At 40.6% G+C, this 27,877-nt stretch overlaps 1 protein-coding gene across 9 annotated transcripts in view; it reads left to right on the plus strand.

Moving 5' to 3' along the window:
• Window positions 1–27,877, plus strand: part of SLC41A2 (solute carrier family 41 member 2) — a 107,216-nt gene that overhangs the window by 24,333 nt on the left and 55,006 nt on the right. For all 9 annotated transcript variants that reach the window (XR_012906454.1, XR_012906456.1, XR_012906457.1 and 6 more), the window contains exons 2-6: window positions 5,857–6,604; window positions 12,237–12,344; window positions 15,186–15,257; window positions 18,527–18,671; window positions 24,718–24,864. Coding sequence is in view for 5 of the 9 variants with exons in the window: in XM_075938644.1 (XP_075794759.1) it covers window positions 6,044–6,604; window positions 12,237–12,344; window positions 15,186–15,257; window positions 18,527–18,671; window positions 24,718–24,864 (1,033 nt within the window). In the remaining 4 variants the exon portion in view is untranslated. The remainder of the gene's footprint in view (window positions 1–5,856; window positions 6,605–12,236; window positions 12,345–15,185; window positions 15,258–18,526; window positions 18,672–24,717; window positions 24,865–27,877) is intronic.

A 27,877-nucleotide genomic window follows, 5' to 3' on the forward strand; every position in this document is an offset into this window, starting at 1 on the left:
TACACAGCTATTATTTCGAAGTGGAGCACTCTTCCTCTGACTTCCCTTACTCCTCATAAAATGAGGGTTACAGGAGTCAGAGTAAGAAGACCTCCTGGTTGACAGTATTTCAACATTATGTCAAAATAAATGCTGGCTGTGTAGACGCTGACTGTGTTATTTTAAAATAATGTTGCTGTGTAGACATAGCCATGGTTACTTCACAGTATTTACTTGTTTTCCAAATGAATTGCTGCTGCCTTATGGTCTCTCTCTGCTCCAGAGATGGAACAAAAGGACTGTTGGATGGTGCACGTCCTCTTTAGTATCTTTACTCTGTGGAATGTCCGAGTAGTGTGGCTCTCGAAAAGCAACTCTGACAACAAGAACAAATGTTTCTGAGAATACAAAATTTGTTACCCTTCTTCTAACATATTAAACTTGAATAAATAATTCCAAAGAGCTTGCTAAGAAAAAAGCTTGTCATGCTTGTTCACATCTAACAAATTCAGTGTAGCCAAGTTTGTCTTGTATCAAAGGTATGAACGATCCTTTTGTATGTTAAAAAGTCAGAAAAGTTACAATGCAAAAACCACATCCCTGTAATTACTCTGCTTACTTTATATTCTGAACTATATTTTCTTACTCCATTTAACACTATGACACTATATAGTCATTGCAACTACAATATCGATTTTTTTTAAAGTTTTGAACATACTGTAATCAACAGAATTGTTAACTAAATTCCAACAGCAATATCTGTTTATTGATAAGGCTAAAATCTGAGAGAATTTCGACGATCCTCAAATTATACAATGATTATTCGACACTGATCTGAATAAAATTACAAGATTCAGAATGCTAGGATTGTTTCAGTATTTGCAGAAGACTCTTGGTTTCGCTGTCACTGGGCATTTCACTAATTTTTTTAACTATATAATTATATGTACAATTAAACAATTTTTAAAGTGCACATAAAGAAATAGTGGTATGAATATTGTACAAGTGCTTTTGACTAGAGAGAAATATGAGCCTCCAGAGCTATAGGGGACACAGCACTCAGATTGGATTTGATCTCAGAGTACTCTGCAATGGGTTTTACTGGAACATATCTAAGCGATGTACAAAGGTAAATTAGAATTATTGCAATTTTAGAGATTGGGTAACTGAAGTACATAGCTGTTAAGGTCCAAACTTTCAGAAGTGTTGGGTTCCAGTTTTAGTGAGTGGAGTAGATACTGAGTAACTATGAGACTAAAGCCTTAAGGCAAGGGTGGCCAACCTGTGGCTCTAGAGCCACATGTGGCTCTTCTGAAATTAACATGTGGCTCCTTGCTCAGGCACCGACTCCGGGGCTGTAGCTATAAGTGCCAAATTTCCAGTGTTCAACTCCTGGCTCAACTTCCTCCTCCAAGTGTATTGCGCCCTTGCTCCTTCCCTCCCACCACAGAGCCTCCTGGGGGCCATGAAACAGCTGATTACAGTGGGCAGGAGGCATGGAAAAGAAGAGGAGGCAGTGATTGGTGGGGCTGCTGGTGGGCAAAAGATGCTGGAGATGGGAGGCACCTGATGGGGAGTGCTGCCAAATTACTCTCTCTTTGGCAATGTACATTGGTAAACTGTGGCTCCTTCTCAGGCTCAGGTTGGCCACACCTACTTTAAGTGTTTCAAGTGAGGCAAAGCTTTGTAATAAGTGATATGTCTAGATTAGACAATAAGTCAGTAGCTGAATTGGTGCAGAACTTGTAATGGGAAGGGAAATATTACTGTAAAATGTGCTGCCTCCTGTTTACATATCGTACAGATGAACAGAAATAATAAGGAGGAAAAGAGGCAGATGTCAATTTCTTTTTTTTACCCTGTTTATCACCTGCTCAAAAAGGGGGTTCGATATAGGGATGTGAATTGTTAACTGGTTACCCAGGTGATGCTTACTGGTTACAGTTCACTGGCGGGGGCTATAGCAGTCCCCTGCCAACCACAGGCTGCCCCAGCTTGGCTGCCAGCCCCCACTGGAGCAATTTAGCTGGTGAAACAATGGGCTCGTCTACACTGGCCCCTTTTCCGAAAGGGGCATGGTAATTTCAGAGATCGTAATAGGGAAATCCGCGGGGGATTTAAATATCCCCCGCAGCATTTAAATAAAAATGTCCGCCGCTTTTTTCCGGCTTTTAGAAAAGCCAGAAAAGAGCGTCTACACTGGCCCCGATCCTCCGGAAAAAGCGCCCTTTTCTGGAGGATCTTATTCCTACTTCAAAGTCCAAACTTTTCAAAGTAGGAATAAGATCCTCCGGAAAAGGGCGCTTTTTCCGGAGGAACGGGGCCAGTGTAGACGCTCTTTTCCGGCTTTTCTAAAAGCCGGAAAAAAGCGGCGGACATTTTTATTTAAATGCCACGGGGGATATTTAAATCCCCCGTGGATTTCCCTATTATGGTCTCTGAAATTACCATGCCCCTTTCGGAAAAGGGGCCAGTGTAGACGTAGCCAATATGTTTAACTAGTTAACTGATTAAATGGGATTTTACATCCCTAGTAGTGAGGTAGAATAGGCTTGTTAAGGTTTCTCTTAATCATCTTGAATAAAAAAAGAACAAGTTAAAAATCACCTAGAAAAGTTAGATGCTTGCAAGTCACCAGGGCCTGATGAAATGCATCCCAGAATACTCAAGGAGCTGATAGAGGAGGTATCTGAGCCTCTAGCTATCATCTTTGGAAAATCATGGGAGACAGGAGAGATCCAGAGGACTGGAAAAGGGCAAATATAGTGCCCATCTATAAAAAGGGAAATAAGAACAACCCTGGAAACTACAGACCAGTTAAGTTTAACTTCTGTGCCAGGGAAGATAATGGAGCAAGTAATTAAGGAATTCATCTGCAAACACTTGGAAGATAATAAGGTGACAGGGAACAGCGAGCATGGATTTGTAAAGAACAAATCATGTCAAACCAATCTGATAGCTTTCTTTAATAGGATAACGAGTCTTGTGGATAAGGGAGAAGTGGTGGATGTGGTATACTTAGACTTTAGTAAGGCGTTTGATACGGTCTCACATGATATTCTTATCAATAAACTACATAAATACAACTTAGATGGGGCCACTATAAGGTGGGTGCATAACTGGCTGGATAACCGTACTCAGAGAGTAGTTATTAATGGTTCACAATCCTGCTGGAAAGGCATAACAAGTGGGGCTCCACAGGGGTCTGTTTTGGGACTGGCTCTGTTCAATATCTTCCTCAACGATTTAGATATTGGCATAGAAAGTATGCTTATTAAGTTTGCAGTTGACACCAAGCTGGGAGGGGTTGCGACTAATCTGGAGGATAGGGTCATAATTCAAAATGACCTGGACAAATTGGAGAAATGGTCTGAGGTAAATAGGATGAAGTTTAATAAAGACAAATGCAAAGTGCTCCACTTAGGAAGGAACAATCAGTTTCATACATACAGAATGGGAAGCGACTGTCTGGGAAGAAGTACAACAGAAAGGGATCTAGGGGTTATAGTGGACCACAAGCTGAATATGAGTCAGCAGTGTGATGCTGTTGCAAAGAAAGCAAACATGATTCTGGGATGCATTAACAGGTGTGTTGTGAGCAAGACACGAGAAGTCATTCTTCCGTTCTACTCTGTGCTGGTTAGGCCTCAGTTGGAGTATTGTGTTCAGTTCTGGGCACCGCATTTCAAGAAAGATGTGGAGAAATTGGAGAGGGTCCAGAGAAGAACAACGAGAATGATTAAAGGTCTAGAGAACATGACCTATGAGGGAAGGCTGAAGGAATTGGGTTGTTTAGTTTAGAAAAGAGAAGATTGAGGGGGGACATGACAGCTGTTTTCAGGTATCTAAAAGGGTGTCATAAGGAGGAGGGAGAAAACTTGTTCATCTTGGCCTCTGGGGATAGAACAAGAAGCAATGGGCTTAAACTGCAGCAAGGGAGGTTTAGGTTGGACATTAGGGAAAAGTTCCTAACTGTCAGGGTAGTCAAACACTGGAATAAATTGCCCAGGGAGGTTGTGGAATCTCCATCTCTGGAGATATTTAAGAGTAGGTTAGATAAATGTCTATCAGGGATGGTCTAGACAGTATTTGGTCCTGCCATGAGGGCAGGGGACTGGACTCGATGCCCTCTCGAGGTCCCGTCAAGTCCTAGTATTCTATGATTCTATCTTCTTACTATATATTTTAGAAATGTGCATCTGTCTGTCTTTCTGTCCATTTTGTGAGTCCCTTTAAGAACACCTTCTAAACGGCAAGTGCTAGAACTACCACATTGGTATGCAGCTTCATTTTATCATAACTTAGATTCTAGAGCAAGGTAAGGGTTTGGTTGTGCCAGAACAATGGGATGTGCCTGGAATTTGATGGCTTCTCATAAAATGGAAAGGGAGGGATCTGTTAAGAGAAACAGTTATACTGTAGAAAAAACACAAAGGGACACCACAGAGCCAGAGATGGGGGCCCAGCAACTATAACCCTATTGGGGCAGCATGGGACAGAGTGGAGAAAGGGACAGCTATCTACTGTGTATTTCAGTTTGTGTGTGTGTCCCCCACAGCTGGGAGACATGTGCACCTCCCCAGGCTATGTTTGCTGTAGCTGCAGCAGCCATGGATAGGCATGTCTCATCTGGCCATAAGGTGCTGCAGTGAGAGAAGGATTGTTCTATTTCCCAGAGCAGCTTGCATACTAACTTCCTCACCCTTAGCCCCACCTCAGAACAATGATTTAAATGAAGAAAAAAACAAAACGTATTTGAGTTAAGGACCTGAACAATGCTGGGTAAATCTTTTAGTTTTTTATAAACTGCATGGTGAAGTACACTTACTGGACCTTTTTTAATCAGAAAACTAGATTGCTGCTTTGTTTGCAGAAGTGACTTTTCACTGTAATAGTACCCAAAGCCCTTAATAGTCATTAATAACTCTTCTACAGTCAGGTGATAGTGTGTAGTTTGGTTGATGGATAACACTGATAACATTTCTAGTTATTTTTCTGACCATAACTACACTCTAAACTTAAAAATGGCTTCTGTTGCTTCTGAACATAGCAAGATTTGTTTGCATACCCACGGATTAATCTGCAAACAAGAACTAAAATTGTTGCTCTGTTTTAGATCCAGTTGTTGTTGCTGGCATACATGTTCAGTTAAACTATGTGGCAAGGGTCCCTCTTTCCCTGGTCAGCATTTGGACTGTCAGCCTTCCCCCCCTTTTTTCAGGAGTTGGGGCTTGCAGCTGGTTTCTGGGATAGGGAGCCCAGCCACTCCTTCTAAGACTCCTTCCCCTGCTGTTTTTAGCTCTATAACTGCTAGTACTTTGTCTCAGACTCTTGCTCTATTGCTGTCCTGTCCTTCTCTCCTCTACCTTTCCTTCCATCCTCTCGCTCTCCCCTTCCCCACTGACTAACTGGGGTGGCTTTTAAAGGCCTTCAGCAGGTGTAAAGTGGAATCAGCTGACCCCAGTCTGCCTGGACCATTTCCCCACCAGCTGCTCCTAATTGTTCCACAGCCCTCCACCCCTAATTAGCAGGCCTTTCACCCTCTTTGGACTGCTTTTTCCTCACTCAGTAGCAGCTCTCTGGCCTGACCTTGTCATAATTGTTACAAAGAAAAAGTAGGCAACTTGCTTTAAAAAGATCTTCTCTTATACTGTACATCTAACATGAAAATATGTAGTACATACTTACAAATAATTAGATCTACATTAAGCTGTATGTTTGGTTAATAGTGACTTCAGTAAGTTCTTCATGTCATAACGTACTGCCATTGATGATATAATAATAACATGACGTTGTAGACTATGGTATATCTTTTCTAAGTGTTGTAATAATGATTATATATACACACAAATTATTTATGTACATTTTTTTTTCTAGATCCAAACTTGGTTGTGGAATTGCTCAAGATATAAGATCCAGGAAAAGAACATTTTCTACATAAGAGTGACCATTTAGACGTATTTGATTTTAAAATCAATAATTGTGTGGCTGTTGACTCATGCTGTGTTCCTTCACTGAAGTTTAAAGAACAGAGTGAACTTCCCAGTAATATTGTTGTAACACTATGACTAACTGTAAAGGAAGATCTACCACTGCCAAATTAAATGTTAATGGTAAAGCTTATGATGGGGAAAGTTTTGTAAATTGGACTATAAATCTAAACACAATTCAGTCTGACAAATTTCTACATCTTCTGTTGAGTATGGTTCCAATTGTTTACCACAAAAAGCAGGAAGAACGATACAAAAAAGTGAGTGGTGTAAGGCAAGATGGATTACAACACATAGGACACAATTTTAATGTTATATCTGATCAACACATGGAATACCACCACTTCTCTGAACCAGCTTTTCATGGTAGTAATGGACACAATCCATCTAACTGTAGTCCAAAGTATGATGACTTGGCCAGTTATAATTATTGTGATGGAATGGACACTTCAGAAACAGATGCCATACTGCAGGATGACAACTTGTCTAGTGATGCGGATGAAGATGTCATTGTGGAAAGGAGCAGAAAGCAGCCAAAGGAGTCCAGTAGTATTATGGCATTACAGATACTTGTTCCATTTTTGTTAGCAGGATTTGGAACAGTTTCTGCTGGCATGGTTTTGGATATTGTGCAGGTTAGTATTCACTTTATGTGGTTTTTATTAGATAATGCAGGGAGTGGCATGGACTTGGACTAGAGCAGTGTTTCTCAACCAGTGGTACGAGTACCCTTAGGGGTACTTAAGAGAAGGCTGGGGGTTACGTCAACATAACTAAAATTTGGAGAAAACTGATTTTTTAAAAAAGTTTTACAGCACTTTATTTTTGTACTTTTTATACCCCAAAATTTCATTGCCCACCTGGCTACGATTAAGTTGTTTAAACAAATGTGTTGCGGTGGTAGAAAAAAATGTTGTGTGTCTAAAAACTGTAGGTACTGGGGATACGTCATAAAAAAGGTTGAGAAACTATACTAGAGCACTGCATATGCAGGAGGCAGGGCTCAGGCAAGCAACCTGGGTCAATCCTATGCAAAGGGGAAGATAGGGAAGCAGGGCACTGGCCAGGAGAGAGGGGGGGAACTGGGATAAGGTCAGCTCCACCTGCAGAGGGCACAGGGCTCAGGGAAGTAGTTCAGGCCAACCACGTACATTGTCCCATTTTCCCTTTGGAAAATATAATTACTCTAACCATGAGTCACCATGCCAGAGGAGAAGAGAGGAAAACGGGAAGGAGGGCGGGGGGAGAAAGGAAAATCCTTTTAAAAGGAGGCTTCAAATGGAAATCATCTAAAAGGGAGGGACAGTCTTGCAGGTTGAGGGTTTTCCATGAATGCTGGATCCCCTTGGACAGGTTGGAAGCCAGGGTGATCTGAAGACTGCAGCACGGTTTATTAGCAGATTTTTTAATATACATAAATTCATAAGTACAGAGTGTATACATTTCTAATTATGACAACAAAGTTCAGAACATCATAAGCTTTCATAAAAGACCTTACTTGACATATACACAATAACATTATTGATTCAATTTCATAATCTTTGTGTTTCAGACCAGTGTTCTCTCTACTTTTTTCCATCCATGTGTGGAATAAATTTTCTTATGTGCTCTGAGGCATGTGCACCATCACTAGAAACCCAGGCTGCTATCTCAGGGCGTTCTTCTAATCAGCTGGCAAAGCATTTGATTCTCTCCTAGGTGGTCACCCAAGTGCTCAGCTTACTGGGAACACTAGTTCAGACTTCCTGTTCACCCCTTAGGGTAGGATGGGCAGTAACATAGCGGTGGTTGTCCAGGGTTAGCCTCTGGTGGGCCGCTGCTGCTATATTTACCAACGCCTACACAGTTATGTGTGATTGCAGGTCTTGTTGGCCACTACTATGCCTGGCCAATAGGAGCTGTGAAAAACAGTATTGACTGGGACATCACTCCCTGCAGCTCCCATTTGCCAGGAACAGTGGTCCATGGCCAACAGGAGCTGCAATCACCCATATCTGCAAAGGCGCAGGTAATTAATTATAGTGGTGGCGGCTTTCCAGGGGCTAACCCTGGGGAACTGGATCTCGCCGGAGGCTGATATTTGCCTTCTCCTGCCTTAGGATCTCTGGACCCTGATTGTCCACATGGACATTTGTTCAAAATTCTGTTGATACTGATGCATTTATTCCTGTGTAGCCAAGTGGAATTTCTCATTCAGTGTTTGGATGCTCAGTGTTGTAGAGGTTCTGCATGTATGTAGAGTAAAATTGAATAGAAATTTCTCACTTTATCTTGCTTTCTACCCTCCTCAATATATCTGATATCCTATACAAATTTGTGTCATATGGTTTGTGGGGATGTATATGGTATGTTCATTTTATAATATTTTTATAAAGGTACATATGGAATGATACAGGGCTCTTTCAAGTATTTACAATATATGGAGGTGAGTGTATGGGTTTTATGTAATGTATTAATTTTATGTGTGCCTCTAGCAAAACCGCACACTAACTTTAACTTTAATACTGTAAACTGGGCCCAAGATTACATCTTCAGTACTCTGTCCTGTGAAGGAATTATGTTAGGATCTACCAGGGCTAGATCACACTATTTGGAGAAAAGAGTCCTGTGAGTGTTCAGACTGAAATGAAATAGACTGTCTCTTGATTTTAAAAACTGAATTTCCACATAGCTTCAGGCTTTTAATCTGAAATATTTTTGTAACTGGTGATTACTGAAATAGATTAAGGTGGTGAGACTGAACTTTAGTTTTGCATTTCAGTTGAAGATGTCACTAGCAACACTTCAGTGGAATTATAGTCCTATGATTCACAGCTGACTGTTCATGCAATATTTCTAAAATTCACTGGAAGCTAAAATCCAAGAAAGGACTAGCATTCTCCACCATCCTTGCAACCTTTTTTGATTTAACTTTGTGTCCAGTTTATTAGTGGCAGAGTTTTAGAAGTTCTGTGTAAAAAAAGAATTTAACCATTTGTATCTCTCTCTTGCTCTCTTCATTTGTATCCATTCAAAAAGATTTCTGTGAACTGAATTCCTTGCCTTTATAGGAAGAAATATAGGTTTATTTGTATTTGAAACTAAGTATTGTTTGAGCCTCCAGAAAGTGTACATAATGACAAACAAAGAGGTTGTTCAGGGACTCAAAAATGAGAGCAAAAAGCTAGGACTCAAAATTCAATCAGGAAGTAATTACACTAAAGAAAATTACTCTCAAAGGAAAGGAAAATGACTGTAAAAAAGAAACCAAAACTGGCATGCAAATGCTATTGCTTCCTTGTACTATGTTACTACAATATGTAGTTTAAAGTCAGTCATGTAGGGTTTTTTTATGTAGTTAAAGTTTTGACAGAAAACACGTTTTTTCAACGCAAAACTTAAATCAGAAAACTTCCTAATTTCCTTTCAATTCGGATTTCTACAAAGCCTACTTTAAGATTAAATCCTTGATCATACAAAGATTTAAGCATGCATTTAACTGTTTGCCCATATGTAGTCTTAGCATTGTCTAAATATAGAAGTACCATCTGTTTAATTAAACAAATTTAAAAAACAATTTTAATTAAATTGATACAAAACTCTCTTTGGACTGATTTATGTTGATTTTAGGGCAAATAAGTGTGAGCTGGTTTATATTAATTGATTTAAAACTAAATTTAGTTAAATTGGTATAACTTCTATGTGTAGACTAGGCCCAAGAATACGAATTTTTGCAAAAAAAAGTATGCACACAGCCTGAATCTTTGAGTGACTGAAATTTAAGTGACTTAAAAGGACATCAACAACTGAAAAAGTATGTTTCTATCTAAATGTTATACTTACTGGAATGAGCGATACCTAAGATTACTATAATTGAAAGAGATTAGAGGATTTTTTTCAGTTGTGTATATATATTTGACAGCACTTTCCAGGTACTTATAGTCAGAATTTCTCTTGGTTTGTGCTTGTCTTTTTGTACAGTAACTGGGGACAGAATGTTGATTGAAAAAAAGATAAGAATATAGGCTTGTAAAATTGACAATGATACTCAAGGTCAGATATAATACCTCATAGTACTTCTATATCATTACAAACAAAATTGGCTAGATATCAGGTTGATAACATCCCTTTAAACCATTATTATAGTAACTTCTATGCCAAGCTCTAATTTGTTGGCATTTTAAATAGAAATATAATATATCTCATTCGTTTCTAATGGTAACTAAGTCTCACTAGCAATGTCATTGAAAACTAATTCTGCATATATAATGCAGCTGGAAATGACATAATATTAAAACCTCTTTTAATATGTATGTAGAAAGCATATAAAAATGAACACATTGAAGCTGGTCAAACAGAAAGTTCCAATTAGCATAGCTCAACTTTTTTTTTTTTTTTTTAAACTGGGAGGGCAAAGTATCAGTGTATCAGTTCAGGAACTTGATGTGGTTTTTATAAGTAAGATTGCTTTTTTTCCCCTCTCGTGCTCTAACTGGCTCTATTTTGCCAAGAAATAACCTGAGTAAATAATGAGCAGTCCTGTGGCACCTTAGAAACTTGACAAATATATCATGAGCTTTTGTGGGCAAAACCCATTTCATCAGATGAGTTGAGTAAATAATATTATTTGTTCAACCCCTTTCTTATTAAGTGGCTTTTTGTTGTTGTTATTACTAGCTGTATTAGCTTTCGGGACTTCATTGGGTGCCCACTGATCTTTCATAGAGAACACTTAAGGCATGTCTAGTTTTGTGAGATTTAATGAATTAAAGTTTGTAAAGTTTTTTTTTTTAGATCAAATAAAAAATTTGACAGAAAGTTCAAAATACAATTAAAAGAAGTCATTCAACAATTTAAGTAACTTTACTAATGAGCTTTAAGATTTGCAAAAATACCCAAATGACGTACTGATGAATGTGTCCTAATGTGTCTGTTTCTAAGGTACCACAGGACTGCTCATTATTTACTCAGGTTATTTCTTGGCAAAACAGAGCCAGTTAGAGCATGAGAGGGGAAAAAGTTCCTGAACTGATACAGCTAGCATTGATACTTTGTCCTCCCAGTTTAAAAAAAAATAAAAAGGTTGAGCTACGCTAATTGGAACTTTGTTTGACACTTTAACATTTATAACTTCAACAAGGGGTGTACATTCCTATCTGAGGTCACTGCAGTTCTAAAAGTAAATATTTTATCTGATCATTCTTACCTGTTTAGTTCTTCATCATTTTGTTGCTATCATATAATCTGACACAATGCTAACAGAACAGTATTCTACTATGATTAAATATTTGACTTAGGAAGAATAAAAAGGTATGTATTTTTAATCACGAAGATAAAGAGATGCAATTATTTCCCTGAACTTTTAGATCAAAATACCTTTGTGGTTGTAAAAGGAAAAGAAATGTAAATTTTTCCCTAAGGACACATCTAGACGACGTTTTTCTTTCGAAAGAAGACATGCAAATTCAGCACAAATTTACATATTTTCTGATCACTTTTTTGAAAGAGGTTTTTTCGAAAAAGCAAGCAGTCTAGATACAGTTCTTTTGAAAAAGGTTTTTTTTCCGTAAGAACTGTGTCTAGACTGCTTACTTTTTTGAAAAAAACCTCTTTAGAAAAAGCAATCGGAAGAAAATATGCAAATTCATGTCGAAAGAAAAACGTCGTCTAGATGTGACCTTAAGGCTACCTCTGAATCTCTTCTTGCATCACAGAAATGTATTTGAGGTAAATTTAGCAGCTGGTGCCATTGGGCAGCATACTATGTAGTAGGTCAAAACAGAAAGTAAAGAGAAATACTATGCAGAATTGAATTTGCCAAAGAAATTAGGGATGCAAAATTTAATTAGCTAAATTACTATTTGGCCCAGGTAAGTTTTTACACTCCTAATAGTATAATAAGTGTGATATATGCTTTAATAAGAAGATGTAATGTGGAACCCAGATTTGTCTAATCTAAAAGACAGCAGAAGAGTATCCCCAACAGCATAAAAGAAAGTTGGTTCTGTACTAATTCAGAGAAAAACATATCACCAGTACTGCCAACACTTACCCTAGATTTTTAGTAGAGATTTCTTATCCCAAGTACTGACCTAAAAACAAAAATCCCAAATGGCTATTGACTTTCAATGAGATGTAGGTACCTGTCACTTTTGAAAATGGGATTTTTGTAAACTTTGTCCCTGCTGTTCTGAAAGCTGTTGAAATCAGAGTACTGTGCCACCCTTAAAACAGTATTGTAGAACTTTTTTAAAAAACTATTGTTTTCTTTACCTCTATTTTAAATAGCACTGGAAAGTGTTCAGAAATGTTAGTGAAGTTTTTATCTTGGTTCCTGCACTACTTGGTCTCAAAGGTAATTTGGAAATGACTTTGGCATCTAGACTATCAACTGCAGTAAGTAATCTTTTTTTCTTCTTCTTCTTCTCACATCTCTTGTAATGTCAGCTAAGGGTATGGATGAAATGTGATTTGTGACTAACATAGCTATGCTGGCAATAGCCCCTCAGGTTTTACCAGTGTAGCATATTTCATCAAACCATTTTCCTTCCCTTCCCCCCTTCCCCCAATGAAATAAGCTATACCAAAAATATGCAGTTTTGCAAGTATGAGCTGTTCCTACATTAAAAACGCTTTTCCAGCATAGTTTACTGGTCCTAGTTTACCGGTAAATAGTAGACCCTGGACTTAATATAGCTATGGTGTTGCACAAGAACCGAAGATACCAGGGCAAACACCTATATTAATTAAAATTGCTATGGGATTTTAATGTCCACTCACAGAACTTTTGGTGAGTTTTTTTAGGACTCCTCCTACAAGAGAAGAAACCTCTTATGTTTTACCCATAACTCATTATATCTCTGGTTTAACAGATGTATTTATTAAGAATGCCAGTAAGATATAATTGAAAACTCTACTTTCCAGTTGGGATTATTTATGAAGTTTATTGAGTGTACTTTGAATGCTAAAATATTTACTTTATATTGTAGTTTGTGATAAGGTACCTTATAATTAACTTTCAGTGAGTTTAGTTGGGTGTTCCCTCTGACCTGATACCCTCCTCCTAAACCACAATCAGTAAGAATAAAACAGAAAAGAAACAGAAGTATCAGTCAACTTAGAAACACTCAACTGGGGAAACCAAAGAGCAGGACTTTAATTAATTTACTTAGAAAGTGATATTTCATTCAATGTATATACATTAAAGAACTTCAAAAATTTTAAGTGGTATAATATCTTTGCTAGAAAACATGAGCTTTTGGCCAGTTGGTTCAAAAGACTTTAAAAACCAATGCTCTCAGTGTTCAATGATTGCACAAGCCCCTCCACACTTTGTTTTTGTGGAAAACCTTGTAGGAGCTGGATTTTTTTTTTTTTTTTTTTTTTTTTTAAATTTTAAGTTTCATTTTAAATATATTGGATATTCTCAAGTCCCAGCCTCAGAACTTGGATTGTGAAATCATTTCCAGCAATGCCATTGCATTGGTGTAGATCCAGAACTGGAGGGCCAAATTCTGCACTCAGTTTTAGAACCTGATTTTGTAAATACTCACACACATATGTATTCATATGAGCATAAATGTTTATAGGATGAGGGCCCATAAAGTGTAAGCCCTTGTGGGTATTTTAGTCTGACTTTTCCATTAAACATTATCACAGTTCTTATTTCTGCCAGCTGATCTAATAGTTGGTGTATTTGGGCATGTTCATGGAAATTAAGTAGCATTCATTATGCAATTGGCGAAAAAGTGTGAGAGAAACACATTACTTAATTGGCAAGACTTTTGTTCATCAAATCCCATCAGTTTAGGATACTCTTTGTAGATTGTTTTAACTGAACAGCAGCCACATAACTATATAAATATGGTTATTTTTTTATTTTTAGAATAACTGAATTTAAGCATTAATCTTCTTGGGAAAACTTTAAGTCAAATATCATCATGTCTGATTAATACCTTACCAGATGTGTTAAATGAAATTATGCAGGCATATTATTGACAGGGGGATTAGGAATCCTGTTTAATCAGTTAACCGATTAAACTTTATGTTTAATTTGTTAACCCAGCATTGGGCAAAATACAGCCCATGGGCTGGATCCAGCTCGCCAAGCTTTTTGATCTGGCCCTCAACCAGGCCTGCTACACTCCCGCTCCAGGCCAATTGAGACCTGAGGGCAGGGGAGCCCGTGAAGACTCCCCCCTCCTCCAGGGGCACGCAGCACCAGAGGGAACTGACAGCTATTCAAAATGGCTGGTGGTTCCCTCTAAGTACTGCACACCCTGGGCGGGTGGGAGGTGAAGAGAGAGACCTCCCGTGCTCCTCTACCCCATGGGGGAGTGTGAAAAGTCTCCTCTCCCCACATGCAGTGCCTAGAAGGAACTGTCTTTCTGCCTCAGGCCCCACCCCTTCTGGAATCAGCCCACAACCATTACCAATATTAGTGAAGTGGCTCCCCTACAAAAATTATTGCCCACTGCTAGCTTAAGTGCTTAAACAAGGGCGGGTGGGGGTCCACACCAACCCAATTGGGCTGGAGTGGTGCCCTGCCCTCAGCATGGCAGAACAGTCCCCTCCTCCATCCATGAGTGGGGGCTGCTCCAGCCAAGCTGGAGCACCCACCCCCCACTATCCACAGTGCGGCAGCTTCTTTGACCAGGCTGCCAGTTAACCACAACTGGTAAGCATCACCCTGTAAGGGTGGTGCTTACCAATTAACCATTCACATCCATAGAATGGACTCCACGGCAACTCTTAGGCTATGTCTAGACTACAGGCTTCTTTCGAAAGAGGCTCTTTCGAAAGCATCTTTCGAAAGAGCCTCTTTCGAAAGATCGCGTCTAGACTGCAGGCGGATCTTTCGATAGAGGAAATCCGCTTTTTCGAAAGAGAGCACCCAGCGAGTCTGGATGCTCTCTTTCGAAGACGACCTCTTTACATTGTACAACGCCTTCTTTCGAAAGAGGAACTTTCGAAAGAAGGCGTTCTTCCTCGTGAAACGAGGTTTACCGCCATCGAAAGAAAAGCCGTGTTCTTTCGAAATAATTTCGAAAGAACGCGGCTTGAGTCTGGACGCAGGGGAAGTTTTTTCGGGAAAAGGCTACTTTTACCGAAAAAACCCCTGAGTCTGGACACGGCCTTATAGCATGATAACTGAACTATCATTGTCCTTTACTACTAAACCTTAAATGTAAATCCAAATATCTAAAATTCATTTTTGTGATTTTTTTTTTTTGAAAGGTAAATGTTGGGAAAATGGATTCACCCATTGAGAAGTGGAACCTAATAATTGGCAATTTGGCCTTAAAACAGGTGAGTACAAGTCACTCATTTTGGCAGACTCTTGAGTCCAGCACAAATTTTGATGCTAATCATAGGAAAAGTAGTCAAAGGAAACAGACACTACAACCAGTTCAGATTTAGCTTACCATACTTTAATTTCTAACGGTAGTGCATAATTTCTAAAGTAATGCAGACTTGCAGCAGAAATAGAGCATTTTTTTGTCAATAAGAGGCACAGAACAGATAACATCAGTGCAAATTTCCCCCATCCTTCTTTGCCAAATTATATCTCAACTCTTTTTTTTTTAAGAGACTTTTTCTAGGGATGATTAAAGAATAGTTGTGTTGCCAGTAAAGTCCATTTAATCTTGATCGCGCATGCTTTCTATACTGTACTTTCATGGGTTATAATATTTAAATAATTGAAGTGGCTATAGACAGTAAACAGTATTAAAGTCCCTACAATGTTTGTGTAAATGACTGCCTTGAAATCCAAAACAGCTGCTTCTTAAATTAGATTTTGAATAACTGCTTCATATTTATACATTGTAGTTAAGCATGCATAGTGCAAAGAATGTATATAAATTAGCCATGCTTTGACTTAAAGTAAGTATTAGATAAGAATGGCCATACTGGGTCAGAACAGTGGTTCATCTATCCTAGTATTCTGTTTTCCAACACTGGCCAATGCCAGGTGTCCCAAAGGGAATGAACAGAACCAATAAAATTATCAAGTAATCCATTCCCTGTCACCCATTCTCAGCCCTGATGAACAGGAGCTAGAGACATGCTCCCTATCTTCCATGAATTTACTAGCTCTTTTTTGAATCCCTGTATTATCTTGGTATTCACAGCATCCTCTGGCAAAGAGTTCCACAGGTTAACTGTGAGTTGTGTGAAGAAATACTTCCTATTATTTGTTTTAAACCTGCTACTTATTAATTTCATTGGACGACTTCTAGTTCTTGTATTATGAAATGGAGTCATTTCCTTATTCACTTTCTCTACACCAGTCAAGATTTTATGGACCTCTATCATATCCTCCCTTAGTCATCTTGTTTCCAAGCTGAAAAGTCCCAGTCTTATTAATCTCTCTCCATATGAAAGCTGCTCCATACCCTAATCATTTTTTTTTGCCCTTTTCTGAACCTTTTTCAGTTCCAATACATCACTTTCGAGATGGGGCAACCACATCTGCATGCAATATTTAAGATGAGGGCATAGCATGAATTTATATAGTTGGAGCATGATATTTTGTGTCTATTATCTGTCCAATTTGTAATGATACTCAACATTGTTAGTTTTTTTGACTGTGGGGCTTCTCTCCTGGCTGCAGCAGGTCCAGGGCTTGGGGAGAAGCATCTCTCCCCATTGCAGCCCTTAGCCCCTGTGCAGGGCTTAATAGGCAGTTGTGCAATTGCATGGCTACACAGCTCACAGGGAGCTTTAGCTCTGAAGCCCTTTTTAAAAATGGACACCACATTATCTATTTTCTAGTGATTTGGTACAGAAACTGATTTAAATGGTAGGTTACTAACCATAGTTAGTAGTTCTGCAATTTCACATTTGGATTACTTCAGAATTCTTAGGTGAATACCATTTGGTCCTAGTGAGTTATTACTGTTTAATTTATCAGTCTATTAAAAAAACCTCCTTTAATGACACCTCAATCTGGGATAGTCCCTCAGATCTGTCACCTAAAGAATGGCTCAGGTTGAGAATCTCCCTCATGTACTCAACTGTGAAGACCTATGCAAAGAATTCATTTAGTTTCTCTACAATGGGCTTGCGTGTTCCTTTAGCATCTTGATTGTCCAGTGACGACCCCCCCCCCCCCCCCCCGCATTGGTTGTTTTGCAGGCTCCTTTGTATATTCCTCACTAGTATTTAACTTCCAATTTTTAAAGGATGCCTTTTTGCCTTGCACTGCTTCTTTTACTTTATCCATGGTGGCACTTTTTTGGTTCTCTTTTTTTTTTAATTAGGGTGTACATTTATGTTGAGACTCTATTATGATTACTTTAAAATGTTTCCATGCAGCTTGCAGGCATTTTAGTTTTGGCACTGTACCTTTTTAAATTCTGTTTAACTTCATCCTTTTTGTGTAGTCCCCATTTCTCAGATTAAATGCAACCATATTGGGCTTCTGTGGTATTTTCCTTGCCACGAGGATTTATAAATTTAATTTATATTAGGGTCACTATTAACAAGTGGCCCAGCTAGAATCATCTTTTGGGCCAGATCCTGTGCTCCACTAAAGACTAAATCAGGAATTGCCTCTCCTTATATGGGTTCCAGGACTAGCTGAGAAACAGTCATTTAAGATATCAAGGAACTTTATCTCTGCATTCCATCCTGAAGTGACATGTACTCAGTCAATGTGGGAATGGTTGAAATTCCCTTTTATTACTGTGTTAATTTTTTTAGTTCTCTAATCTTCCTGAGCATTTCACGATCACTATCTCCATCCTGATCAGGTGGCAAGTTGGAATATACTACTGCTATATTCTTATTATTTGAGCTTGGAATTAATATCCATGAGTTCCTATGGTACGGTTTGGTTAATTTAAGATTTCTTAATTTGATTCTACACTTTCTTTCACCTGTAATGCCACTCCCCCACATGCATAACCTAGTCCATCTTTCTAATATATATTATAGACTCATAGACTTTAAGGTCAGAAGGGACCATTATGATCATCTAGTTTCTAGTCTGACCCCCTGCACAATGCAGGCCACGTAATCTCACCCAACCACTCCTGGAATAATCCTCTCACCTATATCTCAGATACTGAAGCCTTCAAATAGTTTAAAGACCCCAAGATGCAGAAAATCCTCCAGCTGTGATCTGTGCCCCATGGTACAGAGGAAGGCGTAAAACCTCTAGGGCCTCTGCCAATATTGTACTTTGGTATTACTGTGTCCCAATTTTTATCCTTATTTCACCAAGTTTCTGTGGTGTAGTCTCCCATCCACATTCAGGCATAGTTTTTTGTTTGTCTCTTTAGGCTCCTGAGAATCCCCATTTTTTTTCCTCTTACCATTTTTACCATTTGAGGCTTAGAATCATGCTAAAGCCTTTCTTTTTGAAAAGTGAACAGCATTTACTTCAGACTTGATCATCTAAGGGAAGATCACAATTGAGCTATACAAACTTTCCCTTTCTCAATAGTGGCTGAGCATAGTTCCTCTCAAGCATGAGAGACAGGAGACAGGGATGTTGTTAGTTGGTTTATGTCTAACAATTATTTTAAGTTGCTGAAGTTTTCTGATATTAATAAACTGTTTTTCTCTCGTAGGTCCAGGCAACAGTAGTTGGTTTTCTAGCAGCAGTGGCAGCAGTCACACTAGGCTGGATTCCAGAGGGCAAATATCGCCTTGAACATTCAATCCTTTTGTGTTCTAGCAGTGTAGCAACTGCCTTCATAGCATCTCTTCTACAGGGTAAAAAATATATTTGTAACTTTCTACAGTGATATTTTTTCAGTAAGTACAAAATGTGCATGTGTCACAATATTACTTAAGATATAAATTCCTGTAGAATACAGTCTCTCTGAAACAGACACCTAGCAATAGGTGCACTCATCATGTTAAAAACTAGAATCACAGTAATTAAATTGGATTACAAAGAGAAACCAGGCATAGATTTTCCTGGATAGCTATCTTTTCAAGATGTTTAATTTGTGTGGAGTCCAGTTGAAATTTGCTCTGTTTGCTAAACTTGTTTTGAATTATGACCACAATTCTGGCCCATTTCTTCTTTATACCTGCCTATAGATTGTCATATTCTTTGAAGGAATTTTAAAAACCTTATACCATTTAGCAAATTGTAGCACAAGAGTTCTCAAACTTCATTGCACCAAAACCCTTTTCTGACAACAAAGTTATTACATGAACCCAGGAGAGTACAGAGTGAAGTGTGAGCCCCTTTACAAGTGTGGGGAGATAACAAATGTGAACAGATAACAAATGTGAAAAATCAGGACTGAGGGTGGGTGGTGTTAGGCACCTAATAAGACAAAGCCCCAAATATTGTATCTGTCCCTCTAAAATCAGGACATCTGGTTACCCTAGAGCACGGAGAGTCACAGTCCGAGCTCCATCGTCCCAGGTAGGGATGGAACTCAGTCTTCAGCCTGGATTCCAGCAAGGCTAATGCTGGCCCTCAGTCTTGAACCACAGTTTGAGAATCCCTGATTTAACATTTATATCTTTTATTGAAGCTATTAGTGAAACAGTGTTGAAAACTATAGTGTTAATTGTGTCCACAGCAAAATAAACATTTAAAAAAAATCCTAGTGGGCTTCAAGACAAACAGTGTGATGTACAATTTGTACATCACACTGACTCCTTTCTAACCTGACTCCTTCAAGACCTTGCTGGTCCCGAACCAGGAGAGGTCACTAAGATCTAGCAGCATTACCAACACTTTTACTGCTTATGGGGCTCTTAGAAGTCATTTAAGGGTAAACTAGAGCTAAATAATAGAACAGAAAGCCAGGACTGGTGGCTGTAAAGAAACTTTGTGAGACTGTGGGAAACTTGGCCACACCCATGATAAGTTTCAGAGGGATAGCTGTGTTAGTCAGTAATCTTTAAAAACAAGTAATCCTTTGGCACCTTAGAGACTAACAAAGTGTATGTCTACACTACAAAGTTAATTCGAACTAACAGATGTTAGTTCGAATTAACTTTAATAGGCGCTACACTAGCGCTCCGCTAGTTCGAATTTAAATCAAACTAGTGGAGCGCTTAGTTCGAACTAGGAAAACCTCATTTTACGAGGATTAAGCCTAGCTCGAACTAGCTAGTTCGAATTAAGGGGTGTGTAGCCCCTTAATTCGAACTAGTGGGAGGCTAGCCCTCCCCAGGTTTCCCTGGTGGCCACTCTGGCCAACACCAGGGAAACTCGTCTGCCCCCCTCCCGGCCCCGGACCCCTTAAAGGGGCACGGGCTGGCTACGGTGCCCATGCCAGGTGCAAGCCTGCCAGCACCTAGCCAGCAGACCTTGCACCTGGCACGAATTGAGGCACCCACCCGATGCCCCCAGCCCTCCCCCTCTTCCCGGGACCAGGCTGGCGGCTCCCGGGAGCTTGCCCGGGACCGTAAGAGGCGGGCACCCGCCGGGGCTAGTGCAGACATCGTGGACTTCATCCACGATCTCCGCACTAGGCACAGGAAAGTGGCTGGCTAGGGCAGGAGAGCTGCCAGCCTGGCCACCCAGGAGCAGGTGTGCAAGAGAATCAAGGGGGTCCACTGAGACCCCCGACACTGAGCCCTGAGCTTACAATGGCCGTACTGGGTCAGACCAAAGGTCCATCTAGCCCAGTAGCCTGTCTGCCGACAGCGGCCAACCCTAGGGACTCTGGAGGGGATGGACCGAAGACAGTGACCAAGCCATTTGTCTCGTGCCATCCCTCTTCAGCCTTCCACAAACCTTGGGCAGGGACACCACTCCTACCCCCTGGCTAATACCACTCCATGGACCCAACCTCCATCACTTTCTCTCACTTCCCTTTAAACTCTGTTCTAGTTGTAGCCTCCACAGCCTCCTGCAGCAAGGAGTTCCACAGGTTGACTCTTTGCTTTGTGAAGAACAACTTTCTGTTACTACTTTGAAGCCTGCTACCCATTCCTTTCCTTTGGTGTCCTCTAGTCCTTCTTTATGGGAACTAATGAAGAACTTTTCTGTATGCACCCTCTCCACCCAACTCCTGCTTTTAGAGCCCTCTATCCTGTCCCCCCTCCGTCTCCTCTTTTCTAAGCTGAAAAGTCCCAGTCTCTTTAGCCTCTCTTCATATGGGACCTGTTCCCAACCCCTGATCATTTTAGTTGCCCTCCCCTCTCCCAGCCTCTCTCTTCCCTTCTCCCACCTCCTTTTCCCAGTCTCCCCCAGTTTTGTTCAATAAAGACAGATTCCATTTTGGAAGACACGTTATCTTTATTTTGTACATCAAGAAGAGGGGCTAGGGAAGGGTAAGTGGAAGGAGGTGAGGGAGGAATGTGGCATGAGCCCCCGATGGGGAGTACTGGGCTCGCTCTGCGGGCTTCTGGGGGTGGAAGCTCTCCTGCAGCCCCCCAATTGCCCCCTCTCCCCAGATGGCAGCCTGCAGCAAGTGCAGCCGGGCTGATGGCCGAGTGGTGTGATGTGCCCAGTGTGGGTACTCCGGGCAATCCAAGCCAGAACTGCTTTGCAAGCGGGGCACCCCTGAGAACTGTCTGTCTGGGGTGGGGGTCGGGACCCTTTAAGCACAGCCCTCGGCTAGCCTGAGACAGCATCTCCACTCTCTAAGTCCTCCTCTGATGCCCTGCCGGCACTGCTTCCGGCCATCCTTAAGCCCGGTTCAGGGTCCACTTAATGTGGACATGCTAGTTCGAATTAGCAAAACGCTAATTCGAACTAGTTTTAGTCTGGATCCGTTAGTTCGAATTAGCTTAGTTCGAATTAACTAATTAAAACTAAGTTAGTTCGAATTAACGTTGTAGTGTAGACATACCCACAAATATACAGTATCATTAGCTTTTGTGGGGAAAAACCCACTTCATCAGATCAGTTCCAGCACATCTGAGGAAGTGGTTTTTGCCCACAAAAGACCATGATAAGTGGGCATCCAGCTAACGAAAATCAAGCCAGATCAGAGTGTGTTGGACTCGAGAGGTTCAACCTATAATATGTTGTCCAATCACATGATTATTTAGTCATGATTATCGCTGAACAAAAAGGGTTGGTTTTAGATTTGAAGCTCTCAGAACAGGGGATGTCTTTATTTTTTAATTTAACACCGTACAATACATATTGTCAGTCTTTATTTGAATTGTGTGATCAAGTATTAGCCTTAGCAACACACTGAGGTGGGTTTCCAGCAACATTGCAAGACTAGGGCAGCTTTCTTAGGCTTATATGTAGCGTGACCATATGTCCCCTTTTTTAGGCCCTGTCTTGGCTGGCCTGACTTATGGCAAAAGTGGGCATATGCCTCATTGTCTCTTGCCAGTTGGCCATCAGTTGGCAAGAGCAAATGGGACAAATGCCCACTTTTGAAAAAAAAAAAAAGGATGAACACCCTTAGCAGGGCACAGAAGAACTTGCAGAGGACTCGTGATGATGCCAGACTCAGGGGGAGTGGAAGAGAGGGGACAGGGGTCTGGTGAGCAGTGATGCCAGCAACGTAGGACATAGGCAGTGGTTCAGGTCAGCCCTGAGCCCAGAAGGAGAAAGAGGAAGAGAGTCATGGCACAGGCCAGCCCTGTGTGCAGGTATGGGGGCTGTGTTCCCTCTAATATTTTCCATCCATGTGCAGAATAAATTTGGTCATGTCCCCGGAGGCTGTGGGTGCTGAGAGCACTCTGCTAATCAGCTCGGTGGCATTTGAATCTCTCCCAGGTGGCCACCCAAACACTCAGCTCACAAGAAACATTGATGGGGGCCAGAGCTCAGGTGAGTGGTTTGGGTTAGCCCTCCATGGTGTCCCATGTTCCCTTTGGGAAATATGATCACCCTAGCTACAACACAGCCTTTTCCCAAAAGCCAATAAAATTATCCCATGCATTGTGACAGTAATCTTCCTCAGAGATTTTCTGATCAATTGTAGGCTTTTTGTTTGTGAGTGACCACGTCAGCAGGCCACACACTCTCTACAATGACCTACTTCAGTGATCAGTCTTAGCACTGATCTTGTTTAATATGTATGTTGATGACCTTCCCCAAACATCATCACAGAAATTCAACTGTTCTGATGACATTGCTCTGACTACCCAGGCACAAGATTTACCTACCAAAAAACAAATCCTACTTAAGGACCTGAATACCACAGAAGAATATTGGTGGCTAAAACCAGATGCACGAAGACTGTTATGCCAGTACTTCATCTAAATATTCAAAAGGCGAAAATGTAACTGCATGTGGACAAACATCTCATAAAGGACCCAACCAGAGAGAACCCAGTGACTTTTCAATTACCACAGAAAATATGGTCCACTTTGAGCTGCATCTGCACATCACATAGCAGATGAGCTTTCCTCCTTCATAAATGGGAACTGAGACACATTCCTACTTATCACTATGGAATCAGACTTCATGTCAAACAATGTGCTGTATGATCATATCTTGGTGGTATCTCTGCCATACACTCACCTTCACCTAAAGCAATCATTTGAATTGCCATCTTAGACTTGGACATTTAACATTGCTAGTTTTAAGCCATACAAAAGACTTTGCCTACCTGACCATGTGGGGAAAAAGAAGATGATGCAGAAGGTCTTATGCTCATTGAAACCGTGCAGGGCTGAGTCACTGTCCTCAACTTCACTAAGAAGGAGGTATGCTCTTAGCTCGAGGTAAAGTCCTAGTAAAGACAAGGCACTTCACACTAGGCTTCCTCATTTGTTTACTCATGTGAAAACAGGCGAAACTGCCTTGTCTTCACTAGAATTTTACCTCAAGTTAAGAACACGCTTTTTTTTTTCTAGTGAATACATAGCCATGGAGACCAAACATGGAAGCAGAGTGGGATCAGGAGTAGGAATGGTGAACAGACTTGTGGCTGTACATGTGGGTGTACAGACTTGTGAATATGGTACATGTGGCGTACCATATTCCCTCCTAAACTTACAACTCCTACAGGAGCTCAGGAAGTAGTGTGACTCAGAGGTGTCTGTGTCACAATTTCTCTTGAGAGCATCTCTTGGGGTGACAATTAGACATTTCCCTTAAATAGGGCTGACAATAAGTTCTTAAACTACAGTAAGTAATAAATACAAATAAGGTGAAGGTGGAGAAGAAATTAATTTTCAAAATATGTAAATAATGTTAAAAATACTAGAATAAACACATTTGAATTCTCTTAAGTGCTTCTCTTCTCCCTAAGGTCCACTGGATGATGAGAGGGAAAATCTCTTCAATACCAAATAATATTGCTAATATAACACTTTGAATAACATTCTTGACAGCCCTTGGAATATTATAGGGAAATTATTCTTAATAAGAATGTCAGTGTTACTGTTTTTAGAAAATCATACCTAACTATTGATCTGTACAAAATGTTGTTTTAATCTAAAAGTGAATACTTAAAAAAAAAAAAAAAAAAAAAAATAGTGACTTGTGGCCAAGTTTCTGGTAGGACATCCTGGAAAAAAATGCCCTCTGATAACTAATACATATTTATTGAATGATGCAATCTTTGACTGTTTGTTCAGCTAGACTGTATTGTACATAGCTATCCTAATATAGTATTTTGTAGGACTGCATGGTGATACAAGATCCTGGTTTGGTTTTGCAGTTTTTACCCTTTGTCAGTTCTAAATATCCTCATTTTAAAAAAAGAAAAAAAAATCTTATTGAGTCAAGTGGGAGGAAGCATGATCTTAGGAAAAAGGCATAGGCTTTTATTTGTCGGGATCTCTGGTTTTAATTTCCATTTTTTCCCACAGATTTCTTGTGGGATTACAATGTAAATAAGATTGACATGTTTTCTTCTTACCTTCAATCTAGGGATAATTATGGTTGGAGTTATTGTTGGATCAAAGAAGACTGGCATAAATCCTGACAATGTTGCCACACCGATTGCAGCAAGTTTTGGAGACCTTATCACTCTTGCTATACTAGCTTGGATAAGTCAGGGTCTTTATGATTGTCTTGGTAAGTATATTTTTAACTCTATGTGCCTGTCATGGGGCGGTGTGCTCATCCCTCTCCCTGGTGGGGGTACTGTTGCATCTCCGAGGGTTCTTGGGACCACATCCAACCCTGCATGTCCTGAAACTCAAACATGCTTCTACACTCACACCCCTCTCACTGGGGCAGTGCAGCTCAGCAGCTGAAGTCAGTATAAATTAAGGATGTTAAATATCAACTAAATGATTATGCATTTTGCATCGACTATTTGATTAGTCGATAGGGTGCCTCTGCCTTTGAAGTGTAGCAACAGCCCTTAGGCTGTTACTACACTCCAAAGGCAAAAGCACAGCGTGGAGCCCTGGGTCAGCTGGGAACAATCCCGGACTCCACATGGTGCTGTCATTTTGAAATGCCGCGTGCAGCCTGGGGCACCCCAGTTAGCCCCTGGCTGCACGCAGCATTTCAAGGCATTTCAAGGGTCTGGCCCCAGGCTTCAAGTGGCACTACCGCTTTCAAGTACTCCCTCCACTTTCTCCCCCCCTTGGTGTCTCTTTCTGATAGAGGCAGCAAGGGGTGGGAAGTGACTAGTTGACTAGCCTGTCAGCTATCCGATAAGCATTTGCTTATTGAATAGTCGACTAGTCATTCACGTCCCTAGTATAAACAAACCCTCTCACAGGGGCAGTGCAGCCTAACAGCTGAAGTCAGTATAAACACCCCTCTCACTGGGCCAGGGTGGCCTAGCAGTCTAAGTCAGTAATAAGTGGGTACAGGCCCCACAAGCAGGTGGTAGGGGGATCCAGGCCCTCCCTTCTTCGCCGGGACCCAACCCAGGGCCCTATTAGCAGTGGCATGCAGGGACTCCCACTGCAACACACTGAGCTCCTTGGGATACAATCTCCTGCCTTGGGCTACTTCCTACCATACTCCACTGAACTCCCTCCAGGGTCCTTCCTCCAGATCCTTTGTAGTGCAGGTGTCTCACTGGCTGGTTTCCAGCTTCGGTCCCTCTTCTGGTTCACCTGCAGGAGTTCCGGCAGCACCTCCTTCCTCCTGATCTCCTTCTGCAGTGCCTACTTCTTCCTCAGAGACCTGCCCAGACTGAGCCTTTCCAGGCTTTTATACTTGAACTGCAGTGTGAGCATGCCCAGCAGGGATGTGGGGGTGGGGCTACATCAACCAGGTGAGCCTGGTTAGGTCTAGCTTCCCCAGTCCGGGACTGGTACACCCCATCACAGTGCCTTTGAGAGGCTCTTACTTTGTTTTTGTTAAACATTTAAATAGATACAGATTATTTTTTTTAAACCAATTGATACGTGTTTGGTTGAAACAATAGGTTGCAGCAATTTGTTCTTTTTAAGATAAACAGTAACTTAAAGCCACTAGCTGCAATCAAAGTCCCTATTTTCCTCTTTTCTGCCTAACTATTACTATACTAACCAGCCCCAAAGTGTCCCAGTCACTCAGCACATTTATTTGTCACTGGAATTCCTGAACTAGCTCCTCTTCCCATGAAAAATAATCTGGCTTTGTTAGAATTTCTGACTATCCACCTTCAATTCAAATCTTAGTCCCCTCCAGACCATAGTTTGGCAAGCAAGGTGGAAGGATGCCCAAATCCATTGTTTGATTTCTCACACCCTCTCTGATGTTTATATCTTTCTTTTATGTTTAGTTGTTTTTGAGTAGAAAGGTCTGCTATTGTTTTTTTTAATGGTTTGTGGTTTTAGTCATTGTTAAAGTGCCTAGAATCAAGGCTATATATGTATACATACAAATTAGGTTGTCATGCAATTAAAAATTGTGAATAATCATGATTGCACTATTACACAATAACAGAATGTCATTTATTTGAATGTTTTAGATGTTTTCTATATTTTCAAATGTATTAATTTCAAATGCAACACACAATTAAGTGTACACTGCTCACTCTATATTTTATATTACAAATATTCACACAATAAAAATAAAAAATAGAATTTTTCAGTTCATATAATACAAATACTGTAGTGCAATCTTTGTGACAAAAGTTGAACTTACAAAAAACCTGCATTCAAAAATAAAACAATGTAGAATTTTAGAGCCTACAGTTGTAGTTCATCCCATCAAGTTTGTTTACATTTTCAGAAGATAATGCTGCCTTCTTATTGTTCACAATGTCACCTGAGAGTGAGAAGAGGTATTCACGTAGCACAATTTACAGGCAGATGCACTAAAGTTTCTTCTTCGAGTGATGTCCTCATGGGTGCTCCACCGTAGGTGCTGGGCTTGCCCCGCCGCCGCAGAACGGAGATGTTTAAAGCCATATTCAGTCGGATTGTGCATGCGCGGGGGTGTCTGGCAGCGTTTGCGCTCTCCTGCGCTGTGCGATCCAATCTTAACCAGTTCCTCTTAACCTCCTCAGACTGCAGATGGAGCAAATCCTCCCCCCTCATTGTCAACACTTGTGAGACAAAACCAGTTACTTTTCCTCAGTTTTACTCTTTTCTAGTTACTACTTGTTACCTGTTCATGTTCCAGTTAAAAAAAAAATTCGTAATAGTATATACCGCTAAGTTTCCATTCTTCCCCTTCTTGTTATAGTGCCTCAGCACTTGTACATAGTTCACCCTCGTTCTATATTCCAAAAAAAAAAGAAGAAGAAAATATACATAAAATATGCAGGGTTCCCCAGGTTTTAAAAAAATGCTCACTATGCCACAACGCCATGCCTGCCTCAGATGGCCATGCGGCGTGTATCTGTTGCCTTGGCGAGAGCCATGTACCACAAGTGTGTACACTGCTCAAACTCGCAAACAGGGCTTGTCGTGATAGAGAGATGAGGCTTCAGATGATCCTTTTCAATAATGCGCTCCAGCCTGTGGGATCATCCTCTCCGCCTGGAGCCAGTCAACAGCCTCAAAAGAAGAGTGCCTCCTCTCCGACTAGGGTGCCTCCTAAGAAGTCTAAGCCCTCCCCCACTAGATTGCTGCCCTTAACTTCTCAGGGCAGAACTAGCACGGGGTCTAGGTCAGGCACTTCAGTTATGAGTGCC

This window comes from Pelodiscus sinensis, chromosome 1, assembly GCF_049634645.1.
Source record: "Pelodiscus sinensis isolate JC-2024 chromosome 1, ASM4963464v1, whole genome shotgun sequence".
In the NCBI taxonomy this organism is placed as follows: Eukaryota; Metazoa; Chordata; order Testudines; family Trionychidae; genus Pelodiscus; species Pelodiscus sinensis.